This window comes from Vulpes vulpes, chromosome 16, assembly GCF_048418805.1.
Source record: "Vulpes vulpes isolate BD-2025 chromosome 16, VulVul3, whole genome shotgun sequence".
NCBI classification, from domain to species: Eukaryota; Metazoa; Chordata; class Mammalia; order Carnivora; family Canidae; genus Vulpes; species Vulpes vulpes.
The window spans coordinates 77,971,063-77,988,152 of record NC_132795.1 but is presented as its reverse complement, the minus strand read 5'-3'; the positions used below and the strand labels follow the sequence as shown (position 1 = coordinate 77,988,152).

The 17,090-nt window shown below is 43.3% G+C and overlaps 1 protein-coding gene across 1 annotated transcript in view; it reads right to left on the bottom strand.

Moving 5' to 3' along the window:
- The window catches only part of MSH2 (mutS homolog 2), a 77,505-nt gene extending 62,924 nt beyond the window's left edge, over window positions 1-14,581 (bottom strand). Inside the window, exons 1-2 of the mRNA XM_025992602.2 lie at window positions 14,268-14,581; window positions 3,627-3,781 (exon numbers count right to left, since the gene is read on the bottom strand). Of these exons, the coding sequence (XP_025848387.2) occupies window positions 3,627-3,781; window positions 14,268-14,478 (366 nt within the window). The 5' untranslated portion in view covers window positions 14,479-14,581. The remainder of the gene's footprint in view (window positions 1-3,626; window positions 3,782-14,267) is intronic.
- Between the last annotated feature and the right edge of the window lie 2,509 nt (window positions 14,582-17,090).

Below are 17,090 nucleotides of genomic sequence, written 5' to 3'. Positions count from 1 at the left end.
AAACAGGAGACAGTCACAAATCATCCAAATGACCATGGTGACAGCCAAATTTAAGCAACCAATAGCCATCAATAGTTCTTGAAGCATCATAATCATGATAATCATTTATTTTTTTATAATAGGATTCTAAGTAACTTATAACTATGGATTATTGATTAAAACCTGAATCAAGGGACGCCTGGGTGGCTCAGTGGTTGAGCATCTGCCTTTGGTTCAGGGCGTGATCCCAGAGTCCTGGGATCGAGTCCCATATTGGGCTTCTGGCATGGAGCCTGCTTCTCCTGTCTCTGCCTCTCTGTGTCTCTCATGAATAAGTAAATACAATCTTATAAAAAAAAATCTGAATCAAAAATAAAATGGAGGGAGCACTTGGCTGGCTCAGTTAGAAGAGCATGACAGTCTTGATATAAGGGTCGTGAGTTTGAGTCCCACACTGGAGAGATTACTCAAAATCTTCAAAAAAATTATTTTATTTAATATTATTTTTTAAAGTAGGCTCCATGCCCAACATGAGATGTGAATTCATGATACTGAGATCAGGAGTCACAGGCTCTATCACTCTTTTAAACCAGCTAGGCACTCTTTTAAAAATTTTTTTAAAAAAATGAAATGGTAAAAGCATTTTAAAAAAAAAGATTTTATTTATTTCTTCATGACAGACACAGACAGAGAGAGAGAGAGAGAGAGAGGCAAAGACACAGGCAGAGGGAGAAGCAGGTTCCATGCAGGAAGCCCAACATGGGACTCGATCCCAGGTCTCCAGAATCAGGCCCTGGGCTGAAGGTGATGCCAAACTGCTGGGCCACTGGGGCTGCCCGGCAAAAGCATTCTTGCATTCAAATTTTAAAAGCACTGACTCATGGGACGCCTGGGTGGCTCAGCGGTGTCTGCCTGTGGCTCAGGGCATCTGCCTGTGGCTCAGGGTGTAATTCCAGGATCTGGGATCAAGTCCCACATTGGGCTCCCTGCAGGGAGCCTGCTTCTCCTTCTGCCTGTGTCTCTGCTTCTCTGTGTCTCTCATGAATGAATAAATAAATAAATAAATAAATAAATAAATAAATATTTAAAAAAAAAGTCAAAATTCCCATTTGAGTTTTCCTATGTTTTTAAAAAATAATTAAAAAATAAAATAAAAGACTGTTTCGATCACAAATGTAAACATAGTACTTTTACTTCCATACTTTGGATTTGCAGCTACGAAACACACCTTTAAAAAAAACTCTCAAAAAATAAAAAAAATAAAAAAAAAAAACTCTCAAAAGAGAACGAGTAGCTAACAAAATTGGGTTCTTGAAAATGATAAGACTGGTTGGTAATCTGTGAATTAGATGGTATCCAAAGTCTTTTCCTGCTCTGAACATACCACTGAGAACATGGGAAAGAAATCAATCAGAGAGATCAACTATCTTAAATATCACTAATAGTTTACTGTAGAATCAATAAGCTAAAAAATGTAAAGACAAATCAGCTTTTGCAGTTTTATTTTATTTTTTTTTAAAGATTTTATTTATTTATTCATGAGAAACATAGAGAGAGAGAGAGGCAGAGACACAGGCAGAGGGAGAAGCAGGCTCCACGAAAGGAGCCTGACATGGGACTTGATCCCACATCTCCAGGATCAGGCCCTGGGCCGAAGGCGGCGCTAAACCACTGAGCCACCCAGGCTGCCCAATTTTTGCAGTTTTAGATTTGAACTTAAAATGTCAGGATGAAGATACCACTTCTAATTTGATAAAGATACATATTTGAAAAAATTTCCCCCTGACCTAAATGTCTATTCATCTTGAAGAGAATTCATCTTGAAGGACTCTGGTATGACATAGAGGAGTGAGGTGTGATGGGCTGATATACATGGTAATCTCTTAAACTTAGGATTCCACATTTTGGTGGTGGTAACTAATTGAGTTCTATGAAGAATGAGACAGAAAAAGCACTTTGTGGTACCCTCAAGTATCTATTAAAATCTTTCAAGACATAGGCTACAACTCTAAGTAAAAGCCCCCCCACCCCCACCCCACATCCCGTTATCAGGAAAACACCAATGAAAATCCCCAGGAAACTCCATAATGTAGAATGCTAAATTCTCACAATACAATCTTCAGTAAATGTCTACATTTACAAAGGCAGGCTGGGGGAGGAGGACACAATATGGAACAGAGACCAAAGAAGATTGTATCTGGGGTAGTACCAAGATCAAATGTTTAAATATTCTATTAAATCTCACAAGAAGAAAGAAAAAAAAAAATCACAGGACTTTCAAGTTGGAGAACATTAAAAAAAGAAAAAAACCTTCCAATTTTACTGTTTATGGAGAAACAGATACAGGAGAAGGGATTGGGAAATTTGCCAAGGACAACCAGAGAGAGGAGAAAAGAAAGGCTACATATATACACTAACTAAAAGCCCATAGCCTTATCATGCATGTATTCCCTTTCAAGAATAAATCTCACCTCCCCAACAACATTCTAACATTGATTTATTCCAGCATTTATTGAGAACCTACTCTGCAGATACTGCATTTGAACAACCAAACACAGGACCTTACAGACTAACAATGAAGACAGTCATTACATAAAACAAAACAGTACTATTGTCTCCAATCTCCATTAAGCCATAGAAGCATGAAGGTCAATAAGCCTTTCTAAGGGACACCAAGGAATATGATCACCATTTAACAAAGCCCCTGACATACAAGAAATTATAAACTTAATGGAAGAGAAAGACACATACAAAGATATGTACAAACAAGGGGCCCCTGGTTGGCATGTGACTCAATCTCCGGATTGTAAATTCAAGCCACATGTTGAGTATATAGAGATTACTTTAAATAAAGTTTTAAAAATTTTTTTAAAAATTTAAAAAAGGGATCCCTTGGTGGCTCAGCAGTTTAGCGCCGCCTTCGGCCCAGGGCATGATCCTGGAGTCCTGGGATCAAGTCCCACATCAGGCTCCCTGCATGGAGCCTGCTTCTCCCTCTGCCTCTGCCTCTCTGTCTCTCTCTCTCAGGAATGAATGAATGAATGAATGAATGAATGAATGATAAATCAATCTTTAAAAAAGGGAGGGGGGTGCCTGGGTGGCTTATCCAATAAAATGCCACTCTTGATTTCCAGGTCATGATCTCTAGGTCATGAGATCGAGCTGGTCTTGGGGCTCTGCGCTCACCTTAGAGTCGGCTTGAGATTCTCTCCCTCTGCCTCTATCATGCTGTTTCTCTCTCTCAAATAAATAAAATCTTCAAAAATATTTTTAAAATCTCAAAAAAAGTGTATAAATAAGATAATTTGGGATACAGTAAATCTGTGTGATAGTACCTTAAAAACTGTAAAATCAAATCTTTGTTTCATGCTGGCATTCAATTTTATGTAAAGTTTATTTTATTATTTATGTTTCAGGGATATTGACACAGCTCAGAGTATTTATACAGAGTATTCAGTAAATAATAAAGATTTACTGAATTTTTAAATTGCTATTAAACCATGATCTTAAAAACCACACACTAAGGAATATTTTTCAAAGCATTTTGTTATCAGAACCTGGTTAAAATATTAAAGCACACAATAGAATTCCCTCACATTTTTATTCTTTCTACTCTTAAAAATAATAACCAATTTAAAGATAATTACCTTAAATGCCAAATACCAATCGTTCTCCTTGGAGGCCTTACTTCCAGCTCTATTCTTGTAAACTTCAACTCTATACTGTCGAATTAGAAGAAGATCTTTAACAAAAGACTCAAAATTCATTTTACTAAGCACAACACTCTCCAGGGTCTTTGTTCCTAAAGAAAAATATTAAAAAACATGTTACACAGATTTGAGGATTTAAAGTAGTAAGTGTTCAAGTACCTAACACAATGGATTCCCCACCCTACATGCTTCTCTCATTAATTCATTCCTTCAATAAAAAACTGTTTATCAAGCACTATTACTCATCCCAGGGACTTTGGAAGTTGAAGGGTATAAAAAGGTGAATAGATGTAGTGCCTCATCCCGTCTCCTTCTGCGGAACCTATGCATCAAAATAAAAAATTAAGAAGATACAAAGATAAAACAAGGAGTAAATATATATATAAAGCTAAAGTTACTTGTCCTTTCTTTTAATTAGTTTCTCAGAAGTCTGAATAAAAGTCCTATAACTAGGGATCCCTGGGTGGTGCAGCGGTTTAGTGCCTGCCTTTGGCCCAGGGCACGATCCTGGAGACCCGGGATCGAATCCGTCAGGCTCCCAGTGCATGGAGCCTGCTTCTCCGTCTGCCTATGTCTCTGCCTCTCTCTCTCTCTCTCTCTCTCTCTCTGTGTGTGTGTGTCTATCATAAATAAATAAAAAATTTTAAAAAGTCTTATAACTATATACAACTATATATAACTATATATAGCTATATATAACTATATAGTATTTGTATGGAATTAAACTTTTCCCAAAAGTTCCATAAAAATGAATGCCATTATTCATTGCAAAATCTTCTAGGTAACACAGACAAAAATTCAAAGGTTCAAAAAGTATAGCAAAAAAGGAGACTTCCCTTTCACCACTGCTCCCCTACATCCAATTCCCCAGCCAATTGCTGTTAGTTTATAAAATATATTTCCAAAATAAGCTGCATACACAAGCATTACTTTGTTCCTCTCTTACATCAGTAAGTACATACTACAAACACTCTTCTGTATCTTGGCTTTTTCTTAATTTTAATATATTTTGGAAGATTGTTCCATCAGTACAATCAGCTTCTTTTCGGTTTACAGATGCAAACATTCCAAGGACTTTGAGGATATTCTATAATTAGTCTCTTATTAAGGGACATATCGGTTGTTTCCAGTCTCTGCTGTTACAACAATGCTGCATAAATCATCTTGTACACGCTTCACTCACCAAATATGTTAGTACATCTGTTAACACAAAGCCCCCAAACTGGATTTTATCAAAGAATGTTGAGGGATTTTGATAAATATTGCCAGACGATTCTCATTATCATCCATAAAGTAGGAGTTTATCTATTTCCCCTATCCAATCAACACAGTTTTCAAGCTTTCTGGTCTTTATCTTAGATCGCTGGTTCTCAACCAGGACGGTCTTGCTTCTCTAGCAGACATTTGCTAATGTCTGCGAACATGTGGCTTGTCAGGAACTGGGGGAGAGAAGAAAGGGGAGTACTAATGGAATTGATGGGTAAGGCAGTGATGCTGTTAAACATGTACAGGACAGCCCCTCAAAACAACAAATTATTCAGTCCAAAAAAATCAATAGTCCCAAGGTCAAGAACTATCATTAGATAAAAAACAGCATCTCATCCTAGTTATGATTTGCAATTATCAATTTCTTACAAAATTAATAAAATCACCCACATCATTAAATGGAATAAAAATTCAATTTTCAAACAGCAGAGGTAATACCAATTATTCACTTAAAGGTAATTATCTGTAGATTATTCTGATAATTCTGGATCTTATTAAAGACTTAAACTAAATTTAATAATAGATCATGCCAATTACAAATATGAAATATAAACAAGCATACAGATTAATTAAATGACTTAAGGCAATTGTCTTGTACAGCTAAGCACAGCTGATACTTTCATTAGTTACAAGTACTGTCAAGAAGTCCTGTCAGACACCCTGAAAAAGGGCTCAAATCTTGCCTAAGGTTCTTTCCAAGAACATTCCTTCCTCATTACCTCATCCAGGACTGGCAAAAAACAGGGACCAGGTAGGTATAGGAAGGTATCAAATGAGCAAAGGAAACCCAAAGAAGAGTAACAATAGAGCTGACGTGACAAGCGGCTTCAAAAGGTGGGTGGGAACAGTGACAAAAACAGGAAAGTACATCAGGATAAAGGAGGAATGTCAGAGAGAGTAGCCACTCAGCTCCAAATCCACTGCTGAACTGCAGGGATATTTACACCCAGAATTTTCAACTGTGCAGATTTTTCAAAAGCAGCTCAAAATATGAATTTTTCCCTGAAATCTCACAATCTTTAAAAAATAGGCAATCAGTTCAAACTTAGAGCAAAATACTATTTAGGCCACCAGTTTTCAACTCAGTAAGTTTATTTTTTTTAAAGAGTTTATTTATTTATTCATGACAGACACACACAGAAAGAGAGGCAAAGACATAGGCAGAGAGAGAAGCAGGCTCCATGCAGGGAGCCCAATGTGGGACTCCATCCCAGGACTCCAGGATCACGCCCTGGGCCGAAGGCAGGTGCCCAACCACTAAGCCACCCAGGCGTCCCAATATGCAAGTAGATCCTTCAGTTTTGTTTTGTTTTAAGATTTTATTTATTTATTCATGAGAGACACAGAGGAGGGGGGGGAGAGAGGGAGAGAAGGAGAGAGGGAGAGAGGGAGAGAGGGAGAGAGGGAGAGAGAGGGAGAGAGAGGGAGAGAGAGAGAGAGAGAGGCAAAGACACAGAGGGAGAAGCAGGCTCCATGCAGGGAGCCTGACATGGGACTGGATCCCGGGTCTCTCTGGGATCACACCCTGGGCTGAAGGCGGTGCTAAACCTCTAAGCCACTGGGGCTGCCCTCAACTCAGTAAGTAACAGTCATATTTTCTTACAGATTTGAATAGATTGCTGTTTCTGTAGATTGCATTTACAAAGCAAGCTCCATGGATCCCTGGGTGGCGCAGCGGTTTGGCGCCTGCCTTTGGCCCAGGGCGCGATCCTGGAGACCTGGGATCGAATCCCACATCAGGCTCCCGGTACATGGAGCCTGCTTCTCCCTCCGCCTGTGTCTCTGCCTCTCTCTCTCTCTCTCTATGACTATCATAAATAAATTAAAAAAAAATTTTTTTTTTAAATTTAACAAAAAAAAACAAAGCAAGCTCCATGAAAGTTATGTTTACTCTAGAATCCCATTCAACAAGGCATGTGTGAGACGGGGAGGCCTCCAGTCTGTAACAGACTCACATCTCCCAACTAACACTCACTCAAGATCAGAACCTGAGTGTAACTGTCGACCCTATGGAAATTATTCCCTGGTTTTGCCTAGCACTCATTCCATTTTGCTCAAGACGCTTCCAGTTATTTTTTTAATTTTTTTTAAAATTTATTTATGATAGTCACAGAGAGAGAGAGAGAGAGGCAGAGACATAGGCAGAGGGAGAAGCAGGCTCCATACACAGGGAGCCCGATGTGGGATTCGATCCCGGGTCTCCAGGATCGCACCCTGGGCCAAAGGCAGGCGCTAAACCGCTGCGCCACCCAGGGATCCCTGCTTCCAGTTTTAATACTGTTCCAGGAACCCCCTCAGTCACAAGCAAATCAGAAAGACTGGTCACCTTACCAACCTATCCAGTTGAATTCCACATGAGAATGTTATTCCTATGATGAAACATCATAAAATAAGGAGAAAAAAAAAACTTGCTCAAGAAAAGCAGCAGAGACACTTAGGTGGCTCAGCTGATTAAGCATCTGACTGTTGGCTTTGGCTGAGGACATGATCTCATGGTTGTGAAATGGAGCCCCACGGTGGGTTCTGCATGGAGTCCACTTGAAATTCTCTCTTGGGACGCCTGGGTGGCTCAGCAGTTGAGCAGCTGAAGGTCTGCCTTTGTCTCAGGTCATGATCCCAGGGTCCCAGGATCAAGTCCCACATCGGGCTCCCTGCATGGAGCCTGCTTCTCCCTCTGTCTGTGTCTCTGCCTCTCCCTCTGTGTGTCTCTCATGAATAAATACATAAAATCTTAAAAAAAAAAAAAAATTCTCTCTCCTTCTGCCCCTCCCCGTTAGTGCAGGCTCTCTAAAATAAATCTTTTTTTCTTAAGAAGCAAATTAGACTTAATACAAAAGCAGATAAGAGTTTCTCAAAGGAAAAAAAAAGGGACGCCTGGGTGGCTCAGCAGTTGGGCGTCTGCCTTTGGCTCAGGGCGTGATTCCGGAATCCCAGTCCTGCATCAGGCTCCCTGCATGGAGCCTGCTTCTCCCTCTGCCTGTGTCTCTGCCTCTGTCTCTCATGAATAAATAAATATTTAAAAAAAAGAATTTCTCAAAGGCACTGATAAACACCACTGAGTATTACCAGCAACTTCCAGTAAATACGAGTTTCCAAAACACTGTTTTTCATATCATCCTTTAAATTAAAAGGCAAAATGAAAAAGTCAGCAAAAATAAATCCTGAGAGGGGGAAAAAATACGAAAAATTCTAAAACAGCTCTTAAATCATCAAACCACTAGGATGTGCCAGTAGAATTGTCTGGCCAGCACAGGGTTTTTAAAATATCTAAAATTAAATGCTATCACAGGATGAATAAGCACTCTCAGATCCACAAGCTCCACCACTCTCTATTACACCTAACTACTTTGCACATCAATGTTATCTACTTCGCTCTGGATAGAAGGACCCAGAGCAATCTGGTCAAATCTTTCTACTGACACATTCAACAGGAACACAGGTTCACAACAGTAGTAATTTCTTAAAAGTGGGTGGGGTGAAGAGGCAAATGAGGTGATTCCCACCCCCCCACCCATGGCCTCCTCTATCTCCATTGCTAACATACTGCCAGGCTGCCCAACTGCCAAGGTTATTCTCCAAAGGTACTATTTCTCACAAAGGAGGTTTTGTGACATACTGGGTGGGAGTGCATTTTAAGTCTTATAAGTGCAGCTGGCATTGTATGCTTTAACCAGCTGGAGAGTAAAACTGACTTCCTGGTGTGAAATGTGGGGAGGAAAGAGGAACAGAAACCTACCCAGACTCCACCTGGGGTACAGCAGAAGGAATAGCCTTGGTTTTGTACAAGATTTTTCTCTTCAAGAATAATCTGGAGCCGGGGCACCTGGGTGGCTCTGTGGTCAGGCATTTGCCTCTAGCTCAGGGTTTGATCCCAGGGATTGAGTCTGGTATCAGGCTTCCCACAGGGAGCCTGCCTCTCCCTCTGCCTATGTCTGTCTCTCTTTCTGTGTCTTTCATGTATATATAAATCTTTAAAAAATAATAGTAATTTGGAGCCTCCCAACCTCATTCAGCTGACAATTACCATGTGTCTGCTACATGAAGGCACTGGGCCAGGTGCTAGGGTTCAGAGATAGACATTGGTTAAAACACAGTTCCTGCTCTCTGGGAGCTTTCAGGCTACTGGGATAGACAGGCAATAGATAGACTTAAAGCTGTGCCTAGGGTAAGGAGAACAAGGGCAGGGAATGCCTAAGAGAGACAGCTAACCAGTCTTTTTTTTTTTTTTTTTTTTTTAAGATTTTATTTATTTATTCATGAAAGACACAGAGAGAAGAAGCAGAAGTAGGCTCCCGGAGGGAGCTATATGTGGGACTCAATCCCGGGACCCTAGGATAACGCACTGAGCTGAAGGCAGGTGCTCAACCAGAGCCACCCAGGTGTCCCCCAGACAGTCTTAATGTGGGAATCAAGAAAGGTTTCCAAAAGGAGATATTTTCTAAGCTGAGTTCTGACAGCAAAAGCGGGAAAAAGTAACTTTCTTTTTCAGTGACTCAAATTCCTTATCTATAAATTGGAGATAGCTACTATCTCACAGGTCTTTATTTATAATAATGTGGGCACTAGATGTTGAAGGGTAAAAGTAGCTAAAAGGATGTGAATAAGTCTAAATGTCAATAAAAGGAACCAGACAGAGAGGAAATAGAAAGTTACCTCTGAGGGACGCCTGGGTGGCTCAGCAGTTGGGTGTCTGCCCCTTTGGCTCAGGGTGTGATCCGAGAGTCCCAGGATCAAGTCCCATATCGGGCTCCTTGCATGGAGCCTGCTTCTCCTGTCTGCCTCTCTGTGTCCCCCATGAATAAGTAAATAATGAATAAAATCTTTAAAAAAAAGGGGGGGGGGCGGGGGGACAGCCTGGGTGGCTCCGCGGTTTAGCGTCGCCTTCAGCCCAGGGCGTGATCCTGGAGAGCCGGGATTGAGTCTCACAGCAGGCTCCATGCAGGGAACCTGTGTCTCTGCGTCTCTCTCTCTCATGAATAAATAAATTAAATCTTAAAAAAAAAAAAAAAAAGAACAAACTGGGGGTTGCTGGAGAGGAGGTAGATGGGAGATGGGTTAAATGAGACGTAGGTGGCTCAGCTGATTAAGCATCTGTTGGCTTTGGCTGAGGACATGATCTCATGGTTGTGAAATGGAGCCCCACGGTGGGTTCTGCATGGAGTCCTCTTGAAATTCTCTCGGGATGCCTGGGTGGCTCAGCAGTTGAACGTCTGTCTGCCTTTGCCTCAGGTCATGATCCCAGGGTCTCAGGATCGAGTCCCACATCAGGCTCCCTGCATGGAGCCTGCTTCTCCCTCTGCTTGTGTCTCTGCCTCTCTGTGTGTCTCTCATGAATAAATAAAATCTTTAAAAAAAAAAAAAAAGGAATGAAGTACTGATAGCAGAGATGAATCCTGAAAATATTAAGTGAAAAAAAAGTCATGAAAGATCACATTTTGTGATTCTACTCTTATGAAATGTCCAGAATAAGCAAAAGAGAAGGCAGGTTAGCAGTTGCCTAGGGTTGAGAGAACTGGGGGTGGGGCAGGAGGACGACTGCTAATGGGTACAGGGTTTCTTTTGGGGACTGACAAAAATGTTTTAAAAATTTACCGTGGGGGGATCCCTGGGTGGCGCAGCGGTTTGGCGCCTGCCTTTGGCCCAGGGCACGATCCTGGAGACACGGGATCGAATCCCACGTCGGGCTCCTGGTGCAGGAGCCTGCTTCTCCCTCTGCCTATGTCTCTGCCTCTCTCTCTGTGTGTGACTATCATAAATAAATAAAAATTAAAAAAAAAAAATTTACTGTGGGGCCTGCCTGGCTCAGTCAGTAGATTATCTGATTCTTGATCTCAGGGTCTTAAGGTCGAGTCCCATTTTGGGTGAAGAAATTACTTAAAAAAATAAATAAAAATAAATAAATAAAATGCACTGTGGTGGGCTCCTGGGCAGCTCAGCAGGTTGAGTATCCAACTCTTGATCTTAGCTCAGATCTTAATCTCAGGGTCGTGAGTTCAAGCCCCATGTTGGGCTGTTGAGCTCCAAGCTGGGCATGGAGCCTACTTCCAAAAAAAAAAAAAAAAAAAAGATGTACTACGATGGTTGCTTAACTTTGTGAATATACTAAAAGCTACAGAATTATAAAACAAAACACTGAATAGTATACATGTGTCAAACAAGAAATAAATGTGTGAATCATACTATATGTGAATAATCTCAACAAATCTGTTATATTAAAAAAGAAGTATAGGGGATCCCTCAGCGGATTAGCACCTGCCTTTGGCCTGGGGTGTGATCCTAGGGCCCCGGGATTGTCCCTCTTCGGGATCCCTGTGTGGAGCCTGCTTCTCCCTCTGCCTGTGTCTCTGTCTCAATCTCTCTGTGTCTCTCATGAATAAATAAATCTTTAAAATAAATAAAATAATAATAATAATATAGATTTGAGGGCAGGAAATTGGGAAGTTTTCTAACCATTTCTATTTTCTATAGTCAGAGGCAAGTTCAACTGCTAAAGAATGTGGGAAAAGGTCACAGGCTCCAAGAATTGCCTTAAGTGCAAATGCATGGGATCTTCATAGTTCATCTGGCATTAGAGTCCAGATATAATTTACCAATCTAGGGTCATTTCTGCAATAACCAATGCTGCCTAGAGACATAGCTAACTTTCTTAACCTGATCAAGGTTTCCAGGTGGGACAGAGAAGCAAAGGAAAGGATTTTGTTAACCCTTTACCTATATGGCATAATATTAAAACAAAGGAAAACTCCTCCCAAGAAACAAGTTTTGGCAGCCTTACAGTAACATGTATTATTTAAAAAGATGCTCAGTTACAATGCAACCTGCACAGTGAAAACTGCAAGACACTTGCTTTGGTGATGTCTGGGACATTTTTGTTTTTGAGTCCCTCCCTCTTTGGAGTTATTTTACCCAATTTCTAGTAACAAATGATCAATCTTTTTATAACTGTTATTATCCTACTTAAGCATATATAGGACAATCTTTTACCTAAAATGTGCATTTGACATCTCTAATCTTAGAACTAGATCCTTAGGAATAATTCACTTACTTGCTGATCTCTGAAAAGTTAAATTCACTTTTAACGTCATTCTCAATAGAAGGCGACTGTCTAGGTTACTCTATTCTTAGAAATGCGCCCACTAAACACACTTTAACCTTCAAGAGTAATAAAAAAATATTTTTTTTTTAATTAAAGTCTACACTTCAGTACAGAAGATTCCTGCATATTCATACTAAATTTCCTTCCCAATAAATGGGTGTGATGTTAGCATCCATTATTCCTTTCATATTATTAATCTATATTAGAAAAATGATGGGGATCCCTGGGTGGCTCAGCGGTTTAGCATCTAGCATCTGCCTTCGGCCTAGGGCGTGATCCTGGAGTCCCGGGATTGAGTACCACATCGAGCTCCCTGCATGGAGCCTGCTTCTCCCTCTGCCTGTGTCTCTGCTCCTCTCTATCTCTCATGAATAAATAAGATCTTAAAAAAAAAAAAAAAAAGAAAAATGAAAGTATTAGAATCATTAACAGGTGTTTCGAAAAACCAGTGATTCAATTTACACATACATTTAGAACTTTTTACATCATTTTAAATGCTTAAGCTACTCTAAACTGTAATACAAACATTAGAGAGCTAAGTGCACTAGCCTTGAATAACTTTAAAACTGGAAAGCAATCTAGACCATCATTAACTATGAAGCCATCCTTATCCATCTCTGGCTGGTCTCCATTAATTGTAATACCTCTCCTCTTGCCCCTTCTAACCCATCCCCCATCCTACAGCCAAAGATCCAACATACCACTTCACCTTTACTTAAGCCACCCAGGGCAGCCCGGGTGGCGCAGCGGTTTAGCGCCGCCTGCAGCCTGGGGTGTGATCCTGGAGATCTGGGATCAAGTCCCGAATCGGGCTCCCTGTATGGAGCCTGCTTCTCCCTCTGCCTATGTCTCTGCCTCTCTCTCCGCCTCTGAATAAATAAAAAACTTAAAAAAAATTAAAAAAAAAGCCACCCAGTCTCCGGGCTTACAAAAAAAAATTTTCAACAACTCAGTCCAAAAAAAAAAAGAAAAAAAAAAAAAGCCTTCCATCCTCTGACTCCATCCACCTGGACCACCCTCCCCCCGGATTCCTACCCCAGCGACACCAATCTGCCTTTCAGGCCTCATCCCAGCCAATGCCTAGTCCTTCAAGACTCAAATGAAATTTAGCTTCTCATGCAATGCTTCTTCTGAGGTCTTCAATCTTTGCCATCCCTGCTTTTATGCCTCTTCAACAACTTGCTATGGAGCAGATCTACACAGTTCTCCACCTTCAATTATTTACTTCTGCCTTGCTCTCCACTAGAGTGAGCTCTGTGAAGGCAGGGATACTAAATGTCTGTCCTAGTGTCCATAACTCTGCCAGACACAGCAACACTCAATTTTGTCTTGATGAATGAAACATTCTTTCCTCAGTAACATCCTATCTGCATGTGGCAAAGGTAGGACCAGAACCCACGACTCCTCAGAATGCTCTTTCCATCATCACAACGGAGCCAGGCAGTAAAACCATCGCCATAAAACATCTAAAACACCTAGCTCGGGCACCTCGGGTGGCCCAGCGGTTTAGCGCCTGCCTTCGGCCCAGGGCGTGATCCTGGAGACCTGGGATGGAGTCCCGCGTCGGGCTCCCTGCACCGAGCCTGCTTCTCCCTCTGCCTGTGTCTCTCATCAATAAGTAAATAAAATTAAAAACAACAGCACCCAGCTCACATTGGGTGAGAAGCGTGTGGCCTTACAGGGAGAGCTGATGCGGGAGGGGTGGGGCCGGGTCACCGAGGGCGCGCAATGCCGAGCCGAGGCCAAGGCATTCGTGACTGGCCCGAAGTCACACGGCTAGCAAGTGGATTCCAAGTAACCTGGCTCCAAGTCCGAGGTCCTGACCACTGGGCGATGCTGCCCACCAACAGTAACCCGTTCCAGATTCTGAGCCAGAGCCCCAGGTGGAGTGTGATGATGTGACAAGGTCTCCCCAACCCCCTGCTATTTTAAATCTCACTGCGGGGCGCGCTTTGCGAGGAGACCGACAGGGCCAAGGCGCGGCCGCTGGCAGACACGCAGGCGACCGCTGGACAATTAAAACAACAATGCACTAAATAAAGCGCCCGGCACGGGGGCCGCTGCAGAGGGGCAGGGGCAGGGGCAGGGCGCGGGCAGGGCCGGGCGGCGCCCCACCTGGCGGGGCAGCGGCCGGGGCGAGCGCCGTCCCCGCCCCCGGGCCCCGCCGCCCGCCCGCCGCCCGCCGCCCGGGGAGCCCGCGCCGTCCCCGCCCTCACCTGCCGGCCCGAGGTACTTGATCACCCCCTGCGTCTTGAACACTTCTCGGGCGGCCAGCAGCGCGTCCTCGTGGTGCGCCGTGTAGAAGTCGCCCCGGTCGAAGAGGCGCACCGTGGTGGTCGGCTTCTCCGGCATGGCCTGGAAGAAGCGCACGAAGCCGACCTCGGCCGCGCTCTCCAGCTGCAGCGTCTCCTTCGGCTGCACCGCCATTTCGGAGCGTCCGCGCCGCCTGCCAGAAGCAGCCGCGCGACCCCGCACCCGCTAGGCTGTTTCCCGCCTCCCTTCCCTCCCTCCCTCCCGTGCGGCGTCGGCCTTTGCGGAGACGCCCAATCAGCACCCAGTGCTGCGCGGCGGTGGGCGGGAGCCCGCCGCGGCAGCCAATCAGAAGCGGACGCGGCCCAGCTTCCCGCGCACGCCGGCAGCCCTGGCTACTGCGCATGCGTGAGCCTAGGTCGCGCGCCGCCCCTGGCCCCCTGCCAGCCTTCAGAGCATTCGGTCCAGGTGTTTCTCCTGCTGCGCCCGCCTGGGATCCAGGTGCTTGGCTAGTTGGGGAAGGCGGCCGGGGAGGGGGCTTTGCGGCGCTTTGGCGTTTCTTATGTACCCGGAAGCATGAGACAGCAGTCAGAAAGAAACTCGAGAACAAGGAAAAACTAGCCTTTCTCCCCACCCTGCTACATTAAAAAAAAAAAAACAAAAACTACCCCCCTCTGAGCACTGAATAATGTATAGAATCCTTATGTAACATAACACTACGTGAATACTGGGATTTAAAAAATAAATCTGCACCCCTCTGTCCCTGTTTTCCTTTTTAAGCAAACTGATAACATCGAGATTATAGGTTTTTTCCGTAACTCCCCTAATTGCTTTGCACTAGCCTCATTCTCCTTTCCTCCACTCCTTGATTTGACTGATTGGAAGTCCTACTTAGGAGGCCTTCTATGTGCCAGCCTCTTCTAGAATCTGAGGGTCACCAGTAATGTTCAGTTTGCGTTCCAGTGAGTGAATGCAAGACGGTACAGCAAGTAAATCCATAGTAAGTAAACTGTTAGGAGATAACTATTCAGGTGAAAAACAAAGGTAGAGTTTGTTGTTGTTTGTTTTTGTTTTTAATAATGAGCAAAGAAAAAATAATAATAATGAGCAAAGACCGGAAGGTCAGGATGTGTCCTGCAGTTACCTGCCTTAGGAAAGGAATTGCAGGTTCCTGTTTGGCTCACCCTTGACCTGTGGGAGCAGCACCAACCCTGCTTCAGCTGCAGAATTACCCCCAGGGGCTTTTCAACGGTATTCCTTGGGCCCCACTCACCAATAAAGGCTTGGAATTTCTGAAGGTGGGATCTTGAGATCTTTTTTAAAAAACTCCCTGGGTAGTCCTGACAATCAGCTCAGTTCTGAAACCACTAGCCTACAAGTTAAAATTTAAATATCTTGGGAAGGGAATCCCTGGGTGGCTCAGCAGTTGAGAGCCTGCCTTAGGGCCGCAATCCTGGAGACCCAGGATCAAGTCCCACATTGGGCTCCCTGCATGGAGCCTGCTCCTCCCTCTGCCTGTGTCTCTGCCTCTCTCTCTCTCTCTCTCTCTCTCTCTCTCTCTCTGTGTCATGAATAAATAAATAAAATCTTAAAAAATATATATATATACATATATATATCTTGGGAAGCAGAGGAAGTGTGGATCCTCTGACTGCTGACTACTTTTCCCATAGACTAAAATCTCCCGCAAGCCTGTGGTACTCCTTTGCCTCTCACCGCAGCTCTGTGATCTGGGCCAGTAAATTCCCCTTCCCCAAGCGCCTGGCTGGCTCAGTCTGTAAAGCACAGGAGATCTCTGGTCCTGAGTTCAAGCCTCACACTGTGCAGAGAGTTTACTGACAAATGATAATAATTAAAATAAATTCCCCTTCCCTTTCAACACTTGTGATCCAACACAAGCTTGTCCCTCTACTCTGGAATGGCCCTTTCCTGCTCTTTGTGTAACAAACTCCTAGTCATCATTCTGTCTTCAGGTACAAATGTCTCCTCAACCAAACCTGCCTAGTTTCGACAGGTGTAATTAGTTGCATTATCTTCTGGAGTACCACCTTATTGATATTCATATTATAACAATATCTGCTGCATAGAAATACCTGTTCACCTCTTTGACTAAACATGTGGAGAGGACACCAATGGGTATTTATGTTTCTAGTTAATGATAATCGCTACTATTCATCAGCATTCATTGACTGTTGGGTGTTTCCTTATTTTTACATGTGTTTACTGTTATTAATCTTCGAAACTCTAGGTATTAGGTACTACTGTTATTCTTTTTTTTTTTTTTTTTTAAGATTTTATTCATGAGAGACACATAGAGAGAGACAGAGACGGAGAGACAGGCAGAGGGAGAAGCAGGCTCCATGCAGGAAGCCCGATGTGGGACTTGATCCCGAGTCTCCATGATCAGGCCCTTGGCTGAAGGCGGCACTAAACTGCTGAGCCACCGGGGCTGCCCATCTACTGGTATTCTTATTTTACAATGAAGGAATGGAAACGTAGAGAAGTATTTTGCCCAAGATTTTAGAGTTGGTAGTAAGTGATAAAGCTAGAGTTGTGACATGCTCTAGATTCTGTATGCTTAACCATCTGTGTGATGTGGTTTTTTGAACGTTGATGTGTTGGTGGGGTCTGGAGCTGACACCAAAAAAGAGTTCTTGAGAAGTCTTTGGTGCAAAAAGATTATTTTATTAAAGCACAGGTGGCAGGGGGGTGGGGTTTGCCTGGGTGGCTCAGTCAGCCTGGGATGGAGCCCCTTGCTAGGCTTCCTACTCTGCAGGGAGCCTGCTTCT